Genomic DNA, 18,088 nt, shown 5'->3' on the forward strand with positions numbered 1-18,088 from the left:
CCTATATCCTTTATTCTTTGAAGGTAGACTACTTCTTTTTTATGTGGATAGGTACTGTATAATATCATCTTACAATACAGAACAAAATTCACACTAACAGAATCCATGTAGGCAGGTACCTAAGGAAGAAGTTCGAACAATGCCACTATCACTGGATATATAAATATAGCGATATAGCAAAGTTGTAAGTACTTATACAAGTAGGTAAGGTAATGTCCAAGGTAGGTACTTCTATACTATTTTATCGTACGTTCCAATGTACCTATAGAATTACGGTACGTTCCCATGGATCTTATATTGAAATGTACATATATAGCGCGAGTCATTCGATATGATTTCTGGTTACTTGGTTCTGGTCGGCAGCTTCTCTGTGAGAACCCAAACTTCCTCCTCTTCATTCCACAGATTGATATAATATTTGATATCAATGTAGATATACATAGTTGATAGATATAGTACTTATTGTTGTTTTGTTTTAGAAATCTACAGAGTGTTCATTTTTTGACCGAACGAAGTGAACACAAATTGTTCAAAGTCCCCCAGAGATGAGATCAAGGGTAAAACATCTGTTCTAATGAGGAATAGCAAAATGCTGTAAAAAAAAAGTCCCAGAAAAAATCATGTTAATATCTCAAATTATTCACAAAGATGCACGAATTTTATAAAAAATCCTTACCAATAGGTAATAGGGACTGCCTAGAGTGCCTAGGGTTCCGGATGTTGTTTACATTTTCAAGCAACCTGATTGGTGCAGAGCTATAAGTTCTGTTGTGTTTCCTAGCCACGCTGTAACCTCGCTGGATGCTCCAATCAGAATAGAGAAAAATGCCGGACACCTAGACAGTCCCTAGGTAATATTCTATTCTACCTACTTTTCAATGGCAATCAAAAACTTTCAAGTTGTTTTACTCAAAAATTGATTTTCGTCGTTACACCTTTGAAATAAAATCCTTTAATTCTTTACCTTTGTAGGTACATATTTGAGAAATCTACAGAAGTCCATTTCCTGTACATGAACAACACGCTGTATAACCGCGAAAAGCTCTCTGTATAATCCTGCTCCCAATATACTCTCTGTATAATCCTGAACCCATTGCTTGCTATTTCTCCTGGAAATTACCAGAGCACAACCGAAACATCCTCAGCAATCAGCTGTCATGACATACCTATGTCCTGTTGCTCTCTGATCTTGCATCTTGCCTAGTCCGAGACACACTTGACCTATTCTGGCTATTCAATTAAGGAATATTGAAAGACAAAGTTAAGTTTAGACAATCTGAAAATTATGTGACATGACAGAGTGAGTACCAGTCAAAAGACAAAGAATTTTACCATATTCTATCTCTTTAGTCCCGAGGACACTCTTCTTACCTTGAACTTAATCCAACGTTTAGGCCAAGGAATAACAAATCAAATCACAGAAGAAAAAAAAAAAAAAAAAAAAAAAAAAAAAAAAAAAAAAAACCAAAAAAAATTATTTTCCATACTCTGCAACTTTGCAGTGTTCAAAATTAATGGACGCTTTTAATTTCTAGTAATTTTCTAGTACAAAAAACAAACATCTACAACAAAAATAAAGCCCGATTTACACCAGCCTGATTTTTTATTACTCTCACCTCTCGGTAACCCCCAAAGAATTGCTAAGGCCTTATGATTCTTATGAATTCACCACAAAATAATCATGTTGGCTAGATTTTTGCGGTATAGACCATGTGTGATGTTACTTTGTCTACAAATATTGCTTTAAAACCCGATGAGTCTTTTGATAGGGGGAACTGTAACAGAACTACTGAGTTCTTATCGTGACAAATATCAGTATCCGTGTTAAACATGGGGCTAGTGTAAATCGGGCTTGAAGGCTCAGTTCACAGGGGTATCGCTGGTAAAACAAACATCTACAACAAAAATAAAGCCCGATTTACACCAGCCTGATTTTTTTATTACTCTCACCTCTCGGTAACCCCCAAAGAATTGCTAAGGCCTTATGAATTCACCACAAAATAATCATGTTGGCTAGATTTTTGCGGTATAGACCACGTGTGATGTTACTTTGTCTACAAATATTGCTTTAAAACCCGATAAGTTTTTTGATAGGGGGAATTGTAGCAGAACTACTGAGGTCTTATCGTGACAAATATCAGTATCCGTGTTAAACATGGGGCTAGTGTAAATCGGGCTTGAAGGCTCAGTTCACAAGGGTATCGCTGGAAACAAAAAGGCTTGGGTCAAATCCAGGGGAGGCACACTGAAATATAAAATCACAGGGTCACAATCCATAGTGTGTCAAAAAAGTACTTTCATTAAGCCGATGCCAGGAAAAAACGTTAACTACAATTCCAAATTCTGAGCCCTATTTTCCATACTCTGCAACTTTGCAGTGTTCAAAATTAATGGACGCTTTTAATTTCTAGTAATTTTCTAGTACAGAATATTAAAACAGGGCAATAGGGAAAAAATCTAGGGTGGAAAAAATTGAAGAGTTCGTGAGGAAAAAGATGAGATCTCATTCAGAAAAGAAGCCGATGCCAGGAAAAAACGTTAACTACAATTCAAAATTCTGAGCCCTCTTTTCCATACTCTGCAACTTTGCAGTGTTCAAAATTAATGGACGCTTTTAATTTCTAGTAAATTTCTAGTACAGAATATTAAAACAGGGCAATAGGGAAAAAATCTAGGGTGGAAAAAATTGAAGAGTTCGTGAGGAAAAAGATGAGATCCTTTGTACAACTTCAAGAATAGACTGTGAAAGAATAACGTTATTGTGGAGAAAAACAGTGCCAAAAATGGCCAATGGAATGCAGAAGGTGATGAAAGAAACAGCCAATCCCGCATAGCAGTGCTCGTCTCCAATTTTACACCAAAACTTATGCAGTCTAAAGGTGTGTCCTAACATAGTCGACGCCGTCGATCGTCCATGTCTCCATGTCGACTGAAAGCGTACACTGCCTCGAGAGCATAGCATTCACCTCTTCACCTCGTCGATCGACGGTGTCGACTATGTGTGGACAGGGCTTTATGAACCAAATTCTCTCAATATTAAGAACATGGGGCCTTCACCTTTTCCTTCATCGGACTCTTCAAATGCAATTAGTCAGTCACGTACTCTACGGGATTAATTGGCTATTCAAATCGACACTAATGACTAGCAGAGGAAACGTGCCCAATATGGAACCGAGGCTCCCTCCAAGGGCCCCCGTTGTCAGATGACCCTCAATATTAAGAACATGGGACCTTCACCTTTTCCCCCATCGGACTCTTCAAATGCAATTAGTCCGTCACGTACAGTTTCTACGGGATTAATTGACTATTCAAATCGACACTAATGACTAGCAGAGGAAACGTGCCCAATATGAAACCGAGGCCCCCTCCAAGGGCCCCCGTTGTCAGATGACGGCCTTAACGCGTCCCTGGTCCAACGACACCTTAAAGTGGGCCGTAATGTCTTCGTGCTTCAATCCAAGCCGACAGTCTTAACAAGGAGAGAGGGAGAGCCAAAACAGAAGAGACAAATGCGAGAGGTTAGAAAGAGACACCCACAGAAGGTATTAGAAAGAGGAAAGAAGAAGAGAGAGTGGATAACAATAGAGGAAATGGAATTACCATGGAAATGGACCTGGAAAATAATGGAAAGGAATTGATCTGTCTGTGTCATAGCATGCCCAGTTCGTAATATGTCTCTTGTCAACTGAGCGAGAATGGACACATTACTGCCCCAAATTCGATATTCCGAGTGCAGTGGGGTAATCTATGTAGATAGTATATGAAAAAGTTTTTTTGCTGTTGACGCTTGCTAACATAGGTTTTTGGACGTTGAATTACAATTTTTGTACCCGAATTTGTAGGTGCTTTTGTTTGTAACAGTCACTAACCGAGCTTTTCAACAGGTGTGCAACAACTATAATCGGGCCACTGAGGGCCAAATTGAGAAATGGGATTGCTTCTAAAATAGGGAATGCTTCACTGGAAAACGGCGTTCAAGGGGTTTTAAACCACAAATTCCTCGACCAAGATTTCAAGAGTATCTCACGGATTCGAGAAGAGTAAAGCGTTATTTTCTCACTCATCGTCAAGGGTCTAGGTTTACTTTGCCCTTGGGATTAATTTAATTTGGAGAAACCATTTACTGTTGAAAATTTGTAACGAAACAATAAGTTGAAAGCAAGTATTGGACACGGTAAACCAAACCATTGGACACATCTACTGGGATCTGAGTCACTGAGTAGTTCAGTGAAAAGAGTAGTTCCTTTTTAATAACTCACTCACGATTTACACATCTCTACTGTGAGGGTTTCCCTATATTAGAAACAATCCTTACAATTTGGCCCTCAATGTTAAATGTCACAGATTTTTCGCGGAAAGAAGAGCACGGTAAACCAAACCATTGGACACATCTACTGGGATCTGACTCACTGAGTAGTTCAGTGAAAAGAGTAGTTCCTTTTTAATAACTCACTCACCATTTATACATCTCTACTGTGAGGGTTTCCCTATATTAGAAACAATCCTTACAATTTGGCCCTCAATGTTAAATGTCACTTTCGCGGAAAGAAGACGGGGGGCCGTTGCACAATACCTTCAGACTTTGAACTACTGTACAGGCATCAGTTGAGGGGCCGGTTGCACCTTCTTCGAAGAAGAGAGAGAGACAAATGCGAGAGGATAGAAAGAGAAATCCACAGAAGGTATTAGAGAAAGGGAAAATGAAAGAGAGGGGAGAGAAAGAAAGAGCGAGAAAGAGAGAGAGAGAAAGAAAGAGAGAGAGAGAGAGAACGTCAACACAAAGGAGAGAATAAGGGCAACTAGAAGATGGAAGCGGAGGCAAAACAAAATGCAGAAGAAATGGTAGATAACAAAAGTAAGGAGAGACAGATGCGAGAGGATAGAAAGAGAAATCCACAGAAGGTATTAGAGAAAGGGAAAACGAAAGAGAGGGGAGAGAAAGAAAGAGCGAGAAAGAAAGAGAGAGAGAACATCAACACAAAGGAGAGAATAAGGGCAACTAGAAGATGGAAGCGGAGGCAAAACAAAATGCAGAAGAAATGGTAGATAACAAAAGTAAGAAAATAAACCAAATATCTAATTAAAGTAATAATTAATAAAGTCAGTCTACACAAGTAATTAAAAAAATAAAAAGTAGGTAGGTAATAAAAAATATAATTAAGAATAAATAGGTAGATTAAAAATAAATAAATGAACAAAAATAAGGAGCTATTAAAAAATAAAATTATTTTCTAATGTTTAAAGGGTGAATAGAAAATCGCTAAAAATTTCCCCATTATCCTAAATTGATAGATAAAATCTATCTAAATATGCAAATTAAAAAGTCCCGCCTACAAGGAATAGAAAAAAGACCATCCGCCAAATATAACAAGAATGCAAGAATCTAAAAGAAGGACGAATTTTAGATTTTATCAAAAAGAAGGAAAAAAGATACAAGAAAGAGGAGGAAAGAAAGAGACAAGATAGGTAAAGGAAAGAAAGAGACAAGATGAAAGAAAAGGAAAGAAAGAGACAAGAGAAAGAGGAGGAAAGAAACAAGGTAAAGGAAAGAAAGATACAAAAGAAACAAAGAGTATAAAAAAAGAGAGAGTAAAAATAGGGAGAGGGGGAAAAAGTAGGGAGAGAGGGGAAAATCTAGGGATGATACTAGGGGGAGGACATTTTACAGGGTGGATCATAGATCAAGTGGTGGCCGCACTTTGCCCGGAATGCGTCTGCTGATACTCCTCCTCTCTTCCTGGAATTACAGGGTGTACGAGAAAATGAACACGAACACACAACGAATGGAAATGGGGGTCACAAAACAAACCACAAGAGAAAAAAAGAGATTCAAAAAGAATGGAGACAAAGAAAATAAAATGAAAAAAAAGGGTAGGATTGTAGGAAATAAGCAAGCTTAGAATAATGACATTGGGGAATTCACAAATGGGCACAAAATAAATCAAGTTGCAGCCCTAAAAACCCCGCCTCTAAAAAGGAACAAATCCATGACACAGGGCACAGTTGCATAAAAATTGAATACACGGCTTGCTTTGCTTTCCGTGCATGTGACATAGGCATGGCACCTATCTCACAGTGTTAGGACATGTTTGTGATATCCAAGTAAGATATCTGAGACATATTAATTACAAAAACTTTCAATAGCCTTTCAAGTGACGGGCTTGGAGATCTCGGAGTCAAATAAGCAAAATCGATGAAGCCAACTCAAAACCCATTCTATGCAACTGTGTCTTTTGGTTGGATATTGATAGAAAACAGTGGGGGTGGATTGAAGGGGTAATATTGACATTCATCATTCCGCAGACGACATTCCTGATTATTTGATTACAACATTCACATTCAATTACCTGTGAATGACACCGCTGTATCTCTGTATCTGTATTCGTAATGTACAGGCACAGGCTCGCTGCATTATTCTATTTTTTATTAACCTTCTTGGTCAGCAAATAACCTAACCTTGGCTAGACGTTAGTATAAATTTAGAAGTAGAAACTATCGTACTACATATTTGATAGAAGAACTGACAGGTGATTCACAAACGCTGAAAGAAGAGCTGGAATGCCTCAATTATTTGCAATTCTGCAGCATCACTCGTATTAACAATGGAGAAATAATGCAGATTGATTTCACCTTGGGAAAGTAATATACTGTAACATGGTGAGAGTACAATACATTAATGAATATCAGTTGAAAACTGCAAGAAGGGCCCGTTTGAATACTACAAAAAAAAAGTAACTAACACTAGAGGACACAGAAAGCACATAGGTATTAATTTCCTCCAGTCGATGGGTGAGGAGCTTGCTGCTAACTGTAAGATCAACAAGTTTACATTACAATTAGGTACATAGTTAGGATATAAAGGTGGGTTTGCATTTGCACGCTAAAGTCATTTGAACAAACTGTCTTGCGCAAGTGAATCGTAGCGTGTGAACGCAGGCAAAAGAAAAAAAAACTTTTTCTATGTTCTTTTTTTCACATTTTCTCACACAAATGAGGTCTGATCTTGAAATTTGTCGCGACGACCTATGAACTTAAAGCGAGAAAGTTTTAGATAACACTTCAGTCGTTATTTTAAGACCGGTTTTAGCGTCACCTATGTTAAGCTACGCCGAGCAAGGCCAATAAATGGATGGGTGACTTGAACCTTATATTGGGAATAAAGGGAGAACGGGCTCTAGTCTTGATTTAAAATCATTACATGAAAGTAAAATCGAAAAATCAAATCAAGAATAATAATAAACTGATTATTAAACAAATTAGGTAGGTACATAGGTACTGATCGAATAAACTACGGGCTAAATAATTCCCGGAGGGACGGGCCCAGCTTGTTCTCTCTAGTCGATGGGTGAGGAGCTTGCTGCTAACTGTAAGATCAACAAGTTTACATTACAATTACTTAGGTACATAGTTAGGATATAAAGGTGGGTTTGCATTTGCACGCTCAAGCCATTTGCACAAACTGTCTTGCGCAAGTGAATCGTAGCGTGTGAACGCAGGCAAAAAAAACTCTTTCTATGATCCTCTCACAGTTTTGTGCAAATGGCTTGAGCGTGTAAACCTGTAAATCCACGATAAGTACTACGGCAAGGCAAATGTAACGGTAAGAAATAATGAAGATATATGGTTTTGTTGCTAGGACATTATTTCTCAGATATTAAGATATAGAGATTTCACATAGTATGTATCACTAATGGAGGGTGAAAAACCCCCTCACTAATGGAGAGTGAAACCCCTATCAAACAAACAAGATGAAAAAGGTGCTCTTGTTCAGGAAACATTCTTTAGCAATAGCATTATGCAATTTTTACCGAAAGCACAGAAGCCTCAGGTGAGCCAAATACACTAGCAATAATTTTGGACAAGTTAGCTTGTGCAAAAGACTTTCCTGTGTGTATAGCAGCAAGTGACTTGCAAAAGCCAACTTACGCAATATTTTTTGAAAGTGAATACTGAATACTTAGCTTTTTAGTGAAAAACTTACATTAATATTATTCCAGTTAAGTTCGATAAGTTTGCTATCGTCCTCTTTGACTCGCCGAATCGAATCCTCAATGTCTGTCTTGTTGGGCTCCTCGGGTGGATACACTTTGGGCTGGGATGCCTTCGTGATGCCGTCCCAACCGAGACCCACCTGACCTTTGTTGAGGAGGGAGGCGTGGTATTGTTCCTGGTTCATCATGGAGTGGAAACCGAGAATAGCTGAGGAGAAGTAAAGGGGAAAAAGATTAATGTGACATAGGCATGGCACCTATCTCACAGTGTTAGGACATGTTTGTGATATCCAAGTAAGATATCTGAGACATATTAATTACAAAAACTTTCAATAGCCTTTCAAGTGACGGGCTTGGAGATCTCGGAGTCAAATAAGCAAAATCGATGAAGCCAACTCAAAACCCATTCTATGCAACTGTGTCTTTTGGTTGGATATTGATAGAAAACAGTGGGGGTGGATTGAAGGGGTAATATTGACATTCATCATTCCGCAGACGACATTCCTGATTATTTGATTACAACATTCACCTGTGACATAGGCACGGCACCTATCTCACAGTGTTAGGAGATGTTTGTAATATCCAAGTAAGCTCCAGATATTTTTTCTAGTTAAGCAAGGTCTTTTTACTGAACTGTTACTTGTATGTATTCTTTAACCCATCAAATATACGAGACCTTGGTTAGACTGCTGGGGTAAAGGGACTTTTCAGTCCTATTCGGGCAGGATAAACAAGGTATATTCTATTCTATTCTATTCTATTAATTACAAAAACTTTCAATAGGCTTTCAAGTGACGGGCTTGGAGATCTCGGAGTCAAATAAGCAAAATCGATGAAGCCAACTCAAAACCCATTCTATGCAACTGTGTCTTTTGGTTGGATATTGATAGAAAACAGTGGGGGTGGATTGAAGGGGTAATATTGACATTCATCATTCCGCAGACGACATTCCTGATTATTTGATTATAACATTCACATTCAATTACCTGTGAATGACACCGCTGTATCTCTGTATCTGTATTCGTAATGTACAGGCACAGGCTCGCTGCATTATTCTATTTTTTATTAACCTTCTTGGTCAGCAAATAACCTAACCTTGGCTAGACGTTAGTATAAATTTGGAAGTAGAAACTATCGTACTACATATTTGATAGAAGAACTGACAGGTGATTCACAAACGCTGAAAGAAGAGCTGGAATGCCTCAATTATTTGCAATTCTGCAGCATCACTCGTATTAACAATGGAGAAATAATGCAGATTGATTTCACCTTGGGAAAGTAATATACTGTAACATGGTGAGAGTACAATACATTAATGAATATCAGTTGAAAACTGCAAGAAGGGCCCGTTTGAATACTACAAAAAAAAAGTAACTAACACTAGAGGACACAGAAAGCACATAGGTATTAATTTCCTTCAGTCGATTTTTAGTCCGTCCTTCCTTTATTATTACTAATAATAAAAGGTATAGTGGACGGACTATTGTATTCGCTTCGGTGTCTGTCTGTTACAAAAAAAGAAAGTAACTAACACTAGAGGACACAGAAAGCACATAGGTATTAATTTCCTCCAGTCGATGGGTGAGGAGCTTGCTGCTAACTGTAAGATCAACAAGTTTACATTACAATTAGGTACATAGTTAGGATATAAAGGTGGGTTTGCATTTGCACGCTAAAGTCATTTGAACAAACTGTCTTGCGCAAGTGAATCGTAGCGTGTGAACGCAGGCAAAAGAAAAAAAAACTTTTTCTATGTTCCTCTCACAGTTTTGTGCAAATGGCTTGAGCGTGCAAACCTGTAAATCCAACATAAGTACTACGGCAAGGCAAATGAAACGGTAAGAAATAATGAAGATATATGGTTTTGTTGCTAGGACATTATTTCTCAGATATTAAGATATAGAGATTTCACATAGTATGTAACTTTTTCTATGTTCCTCTCACAGTTTTGTGCAAATGGCTTGAGCGTGCAAACCTGTAAATCCAACATAAGTACTACGGCAAGGCAAATGAAACGGTAAGAAATAATGAAGATATATGGTTTTGTTGCTAGGACATTATTTCTCAGATATTAAGATATAGAGATTTCACATAGTATGTATGAACTGTTAAGGACACTAAAGTTAACTTACTCCTATCGATGTTTCTCTGCAGATGGGTGGCTATGCGGTGACGTGCGTCGTTATATTCAAGGTGTAGACCAAGGCGCAGCAGGGTGGGGTTGGCTTCAACCAGTTTGGTGATCTCCATCTCGATCTTGTTACCCAGGACTGAGGATCTCTGTGTGAAGAGGAAAAAGAAAAATTTTAGTAAGCGATTTATACAGGGTAGGGCGCGGCAAACAGTAATCAAAGAGAGGAAGAACCAAGGACTTGACAAGCTTCTCTTTGAGTTTTGGAGGAAATATCTTTCTAAATTTGCCCAATGTGTGGAGGGAGTAAAATATTTTCTTACGGATCTCCGCAACATTGGGTCTCCAGGATAGAGTGTCGTCAAAGGACCTGTGGGACTTTTATCACACTCATAACTACACCTCTGATCTGGCGGAAGTAAACTGTCCTGCAATGGGTAGAGAAAAGGAGAAATGGTTAGCAGAAGTAGAAAATAAGTAGGTACTTGAAGAGGTAATTATTCGGTAGCCACAACAATGAAAAAGGAAGCTACTTTTTATGTTTAATCTAACTCTATAATAACACTGGTCACTGCTCATTTAGTGAAAGCTGCTTTTATTGTTTAACCTAACCCAATAATAACACTGGTCACTACTCATTTGTGACAGCTTTTTATTACAGCAATTTTTCATTGTCATGGCTTCTGAACTGGTACAGTGTATATGAACCTTTGTACTGACTATGGCCTATTAATTTGAATATCAGGACATTCATTGGTTGTGTGTAGGGTATTTAACAGGGGCTCAAACTCAAGTACATACTGACACTCTCATTCTCTTTCTTTTTTCTCTCTCTTCCTTTCTCTAAGACTCTCTATCCCCCCCTACTATCTCACTTTAAGTACCTAACTCAAACAAAGGTAGCTTTTATGATCACCAGAAGATTAATATTGCATTCAACTTGAGAAAGATTACCTAACGAGTGGTTTAGTGAAATGTAGAACACACGGAAAAAAGGTCTACCACAGGGTGCCCATAGGTCTGACTGAGCCCTTATTCTAGGTAAGTTACCTACTTATAAATTTTTATTTTAGGTTCCTACTTTTATAAATAATTCAATAGACTAGAACTCAACAAAGTATGAACTTTGTTAAATGATTAAATAAATAAATGTCGTTTCCTTGTGATATTATATCACAACTTGGTGCTCAATGCAACATTGTAGGATTTTCCAAATATCTCAATAGTTCAGCACCCAATGTTTACCTCATTTTCCTCACGAGGCTGAGTGGGCCCCGTAACAATCAGTAACGGAATCAATCGTTTGCACTATACAAATTTTTGACCCCGCCGGGAATCGAACCCGGGTCGCTCGAATGCAATGACCACTACGCCATGGGAGCTGTGATCAAATGATTAAAAAGAATGACATCAAAGTGTTCTTTTCAGCCAACAGGGGAACTTTATGAACTTACTTATATACCTAAGTAAGGACTGAAATAAGTCCATTCGACCAAAAACATGGACTTCAAGTTGGTTATTTACCTGCTAGATCTATAATTTCATCCTGGCTGGCTGTGTTTAGAGCATCCTCAAACTCGTCTCCCAAATCAATGGCTATCTGTTCATCTTGTTCCTTCTGTTTGGGGTTCTCTGGGGGGATCCACTGTGAATGAAACAGAAATGAAATCATTATTAGTGGTTGGGTGGAAGAGCTCCTCTAGGAGAACCCTGCCACTTAAAAGAAAGCCGTTAAAAAAAATGTACTGGAATATTAAAAAGATGTGTGAATTTTAAGAATATACACAACACTAACCTTGGTATGTTAAAGCACCTAATGGAAAAAAAACCTTGGTAAAATAACTTAAAAAAAAAAAAAAAAAAAGTACGCCCTTGTCGACCTAAATTTTGTAGAAAAAATTAGCATAGGAAAATGATCTTGAATGGAAGGATACGAGAAAAAAACATTGTGAACTTACGATTAAATTATTGTTGATGTTATTGAATGGCAGTTTAATTACCTACAAGTAATTAATTTAAAACATAACGGTATAATAATTAAAATTAAATTAATTAGGTAATTAATAAAATTTAATAAAATCGAACACGAACAGAACACAAGATTAGAAACAAGAAATGAACTCTACGAAAAACACAACAAAAATGACTATCGCGTATACAGTGTTGCCGGTGCGAAAAATAGTCTACGACTGTTTTACCGTACGGATGAATTACCGCACGCCAACTGTAAAGTTCACTCTTTTCCTTTTTTTTCTTTTCCTTTTTTTGTGTTTGCATGAAATATTTTTGTAAGTAGGTAGATAAGTAAACGATTTGTTAAGCTGAGAGAAAAGCTCAAAGTAAAATCGTCTGGAATTCACATAATATCGTTTATTCAGAGAATCTAACGTTGTATGTCAGTCACAGCTAAATGCCAATCCCCCACTATTTCCAATATTTTTGACAAAACTGACAGGTAGGTTGGTAGGTTTAAAAGGTCACGACTTTAGGTACAACTTTTACGTTACTAGGAAATTTTTTTCCGTGCGTGTAAAAATCAGGTTCTTTCAATTGCCGTACGCCTGCCTCAGATTAGCGTACATCGGGCAACACTGGTTGGTTACCTTTGCACATCCACTAATCTAACCTGCCTATTAGGTACATTAGCTCTGGTTATTGTGACACATCCACCAATGAATCAATTTTGCTTGGTAAAGAGTGGGCACTTGGCACATCCACTAATAAATTTTAATTAATGAAACATTGCTGCATAGGTTTATATTTTCTAATATTATTTTTGTACCTAGCTAGGTATATTGTATTGTGGGATGTGGGCTACGATTAAAAGTCCTACTTATCCTATAGTAATTCAATTTCACATTGATAGGTAGGTACAAAGAATAATGTACAAGTTACTCGGGTAGGTACTCTGGCTGGTAGAAGGAATATGTATAGTTGTATAGGATAGGTACCTACTAGGTACTTGCATAACCCATTTTCGTATTTTGGTGCAAAGGATAATGTAGGTAGGTAGAATAATGTAGGTACCTACTCGGGAAGGCACATAAGAAATCGAGTATACTTTCATAACTCTGGTGCCGGGCATAATCTTCACAGCTTCCCACACAATGGGTATTTAGTCACGTTTTCATCAGACGTTTGTATTGTGATTGGTTTTGTGAGACATTTCTCGTTTGTGTTCATTTCTCGTGTTTTTATTTTTTAACCTCATTTTCGAGACCAAAGGTGAGTGACTGAAGAAATAAAACAACAACTGAAGAAACAACGCTATTGAGAATAGAATGCTCTACAAAACTCTACATTATGTGATATTTGTTGGATTTTTTTTTCTCAATAAGAAGAGAGGGTGACGGGCCATTGAAGATCAACCAGCAGGGCTGTATTTAGGGGGGCCGGGGGGGGGGGTCTCGAGCTCAATTTTTCTCCTTTTCTGTATATAGGCTAGACTCCAAAATTTGGAGCATCCCCGTACATTACTTTTTTGACCCCCCCCCCCCCCCCCCCCCTCGAAAAAATCATCCTGCAGGTACCTTCCCTAGCTCCTACCTTAGATTTAGAAAAACTCCCCTGGATTAACTCGTGCTTATGTTGTGCACTAATAATAATAATGTACGATAATATTGATGCTACTGCTTATACTAACGTTAATAATGTACGATAATCTTGTTCACATGACATACTCGGTGCCAAGAAGTCAATATCGTGTCCACGATATGTTCTGTACAATTTGTACATACGTGGTGTGTCAATAGGAACTCCTACAGAGGCATTCTCTACCACCTAACCCTTAGGTGAACGGTGTCATCATGAAATGCAGTTTGGGCTTATGAACCAGATGATCGAAAAATGTCACTACATAAGTCAATAAACCAAGATTGTAAATGCGTTTAGATTCGTAAGCTCAACCCATCCTTTAGGGCTGTTTGCGCCTATACCTAAACCTCTGAGTGGCCTTCTTGTATATCGATTTAAGCTGATGCTATCCCCGGGACTTGATTGAACCTAGAAGCACCATTACTGGTATATTTCAACATCCTCAGTTTCTCCAAAATTCACCTGCATCACCTCTATAGAGTCCGCGCAGATTTCAAGTTTAGGTAAACGTGACATCTTGTTTTATGAAAACCTGGCTCTAGATTTGTTGAACACCCTGTAGAACTGTAGATAAACAGACAATATTGATGTTTTCTTCTTTCAATCTGTGTGATAATATCGTAACACATGATTTTCTGTGTCGTTGTGCTCTTTATTGAGAATTCTGTGCTAGTTTCTACAGATACCTGGTATCTAGTGATATCCGCTGAATCACCGAATTTTCAATGAGTATTTTTATTCTATTCAATTTCGTTTATAGGCCGGGCGTCGGCATCATTTCAAACACTTGACGCCAGCCTAGTTAGCTTGGAGGCTGCCTTGTAAGCGCTAGGTCTTCGGTTCGATTCCCGCCCGGGGCAAACTTTATCCAAAACAGATAAGGTTCGTTCTCGGAATTGCTGGCTTTCTCCTAACCTGTCCTGATTTTCTTTTCGCTTTAGGGACGATAAGACCTCAGTAGTTAGGTACAGTTTCACAGTTTCCTCTAAAAAAAAAAAAAAAAAAACTCTTGACGTTTGCCAGTCTCCTATTATTATGTTTGATCAGGAATCCAGAGTTCTGAACTTGTTTCATGATTAATCTATGACTGCCTATGACTTGTAGTTTTTTGCAGCAGGCAGTCTAGGGACCTAATGTCTAGGTATATGTTGAATACAAAATTGTAATACAATAGGTACGCATGTACTTATTAGGACCATCAGTTCAGTCCACTTGCTAGTATTTCTACCTCTTTTGTTGCGAGGTATTCATTACACATTTGACATTACAGTTCAGTACAGTTTGGTTCATTTTATTATTACCTACCTACACAATCTAAAGTTACTCGAATCCATTACAGTTGATTACATTCTGTAGGTAATAAAATTTCAAAATAAAAATGACTCAATAAAATTACGGTACCTCCAAGTATTTCAATCATTAAATTTCTTTTTATGCCCGAAATGTAAAAATTAATGTATTTGAAAATCAATTTGGTTTTATGTACATCTGATTACTGATTGGATTTAGAACGTACCTAGTTAGCTAGGTAAATTATTAAAGTTTGCTTATTTCAGAGGAAGTACTTAGATACTTCTGTAACCTTTATTAATACCTACATATACCTAGGTACTTCAGTAAACTTGTTCAGTACAGTTTGGTTCATTTTATTCGTACCTACCTACACAATCTGAAGTTACTAGAATCCATTACAGTTGATTACATTCTGTAGGTAATAAAATTTCAAAATAAAAATGACTCAACAAAATTACGGTACCTCCAAGTATTTTCAATCATTAAATTTCTTTTCATGCCCGAAATGTATTTGAAAATCAATTTGGTTTTATTTTTATGTACATCTGATTACTGATTGGATTTAGAACGTACCTAGTTAGCTAGGTAAATTAAAGTTTGCTTATTTCAGAGGAAGTACTTAGATACTTCTGTAACCTTTATTAATACCTACATATACCTAGGTACTTCAGTAAACTTGGAAGTCTAGACAGGTGCTGGATGCCCTTTTAGCTGATTCCTAATGCGACTGACCTTTTGGACGAATTTCTCCCAGACATGATTATTTTAGGTTTAAATGTAGTTCTGTTCGCAGGTGCTGGGTGCCCTTTTAGCTGATTCCTAATGCGACTGACCTTTTGGACGAATTTCTCCCAGACATGATTATTTTAGGTTTAAATGTTAGGTCAGTTAGTAGGTATACCTATTATTTTATTTTTTACTTTTTTTTAGCCAGTAAAGCATCTCATTATTATTGGACGGAAAAAAAACATATACCTATATAAGTTCACAATGAAGGAAGATAATAAAAGTATCAGTTTACTTCTTTAACATATTCACAGAATAATCCTACAAGACTACAAGAACTTTCGAGCTTTGGACAGTTTCACTATTATGTGATACCGCATCTACTTTGGCTTTGAACCCAACATGTAGGCATGTACCTATATCCTTTATTCTTTGAAGGTAGACTACTTCTTTTTTATGTGGATAGGTACTGTATAATATCATCTTACAATACAGAACAAAATTCACACTAACAGAATCCATGTAGGCAGGTACCTAAGGAAGAAGTTCGAACAATGCCACTATCACTGGATATATAAATATAGCGATATAGCAAAGTTGTAAGTACTTATACAAGTAGGTAAGGTAATGTCCAAGGTAGGTACTTCTATACTATTTTATCGTACGAAAGTTGTCCCTCTCGTAATACAGAAATGCCGGTTGGAAATCCGGAAATATTTCCGGTAGTTATATTTACCCGACGTAACATATACCCAAATTACCGTGGTGGTTAATACCTAACATATTAGGTACCTACCTCCTGTAACTTCATCATAAAGTTCCCTTCATATTCTCACCGCATTGTTTTAATAACTTCTCCATCGGATGTAGTAATTACATAAATCTACAGGATGTCTCATTATGCTGTACTTTTTTTCTTCTTTTTTGAAGGCAGACTACTCTTTCTTTATGTGTATATTGTGTATCATCTTACGATACAGAACAAAATTCACAGTAACTGAATGTAGGCAGGTACCTAAGGAAGAAGTTCGAACAATGCCACTATCACTGGATATATATATATAGCGATATAGCAAAGTTGTAAGTACTTATACAAGTAGGTAAGGTAATGTCCAAGGTAGGTACTTCTATACTATTTTATCGTACGATTCGAACAATGCCACTATCACTGGATATATATAGCGATATAGCAAAGTTGTAAGTACTTATACAAGTAGGTAAGGTAATGTCCAAGGTAGGTACTACTATACTATTTTATCGTACGTTCCCATGTACCTATAGAATTACGGTACGTTCCCATGGATCTTATATTGAAATGTATAGCGCGAGTCATTCGATATGATTTCTGGTTACTTGGTTCTGGTCGGCAGCTTCTCTGTGAGAACCCAAACTTCCTCCTCTTCATTCATGTACCTATAGAATTACGGTACGTTCCCATGGATCTTATATTGAAATGTATAGCGCGAGTCAGGTACTTAGATACTAGAGGCAAAAAGAGTTGAATGAGTTGGTAGCTTCCTAGTTAATAGTAAAAGTACCTGCTGCTTATCAATGATCAATGATATATTATTCCCACATAAAACACAATTTTGAAAAATGCTTTCCACTTGGCCCTGAATTAAAGTCTGGGAATTAGACACTTGTTAAAATGAGTTCAATAGCAGGTGGTAGATAGGTGTGGGTACTTTTTATCACACAAATTTTATTGGAAAGAAGAAAAAGTCATATCTATGTAGATATATGTACATAGTTGATAGATATAGTACTGATTGTTGTTTTGTTTTAGAAATCTACACAGTGTTCATTTTTTGACCGAACGAAGTGAACACAAATTGTTCAAAGTCCCCCAGAGATGAGATTCTAATGAGGAATAGCAAAATGCTGTAAAAAAAAAAGTCCCAGAAAAAATCATTGTAATATCTCAAATTATTCACAAAGATGCACGAATTTTATAAAAATCCTTACCAATAGGTAAGAGTCTATCCTACCTACTTTTCAATGGCAATCAAAAACTTTCAAGTTGTTTTACTCAAAACTTGATTTTCGTCGTTACACCTTTGAAATAAAATCCTTTAATTCTTTACCTTTGTAGGTACATATTTGAGAAATCTACAGAAGTCCATTAACCTTTGAAATAAAATCCTTTAATTCTTTACCTTTGTAGGTACATATTTGAGAAATCTACAGAAGTCCATTTCCTGTAAATGAACACGCTGTATAACCGCGAAAAGCTCTCTGTATAATCCTGCTCCAACCATACTCTCTGTATAATCCTGAACCCATTGCTTGCTATTACTCCTGGAAATTACCAGAGCACAACCGAAACATCCTTAGTCAGCTCTGCTGTCATGAC

At 37.2% G+C, this 18,088-nt stretch overlaps 1 protein-coding gene across 1 annotated transcript in view; it reads right to left on the reverse strand.

The window, feature by feature from the left end:
* Window positions 1-11,763, reverse strand: part of LOC113466492 (tropomodulin) — a 33,947-nt gene extending 22,184 nt beyond the window's left edge. The window contains exons 1-2 of the mRNA XM_026821952.1: window positions 11,647-11,763; window positions 7,982-8,199 (exon numbers count right to left, since the gene is read on the reverse strand). Coding sequence (XP_026677753.1) covers window positions 7,982-8,179 — 198 coding nt within the window. The 5' untranslated portion in view covers window positions 8,180-8,199; window positions 11,647-11,763. The remainder of the gene's footprint in view (window positions 1-7,981; window positions 8,200-11,646) is intronic.
* Window positions 11,764-18,088: the final 6,325 nt, after the last annotated feature.

Source organism: Diaphorina citri, unplaced genomic scaffold (assembly GCF_000475195.1).
Source record: "Diaphorina citri unplaced genomic scaffold, Diaci psyllid genome assembly version 1.1 scaffold279, whole genome shotgun sequence".
NCBI lineage: Eukaryota > Metazoa > Arthropoda > Insecta > Hemiptera > Psyllidae > Diaphorina > Diaphorina citri.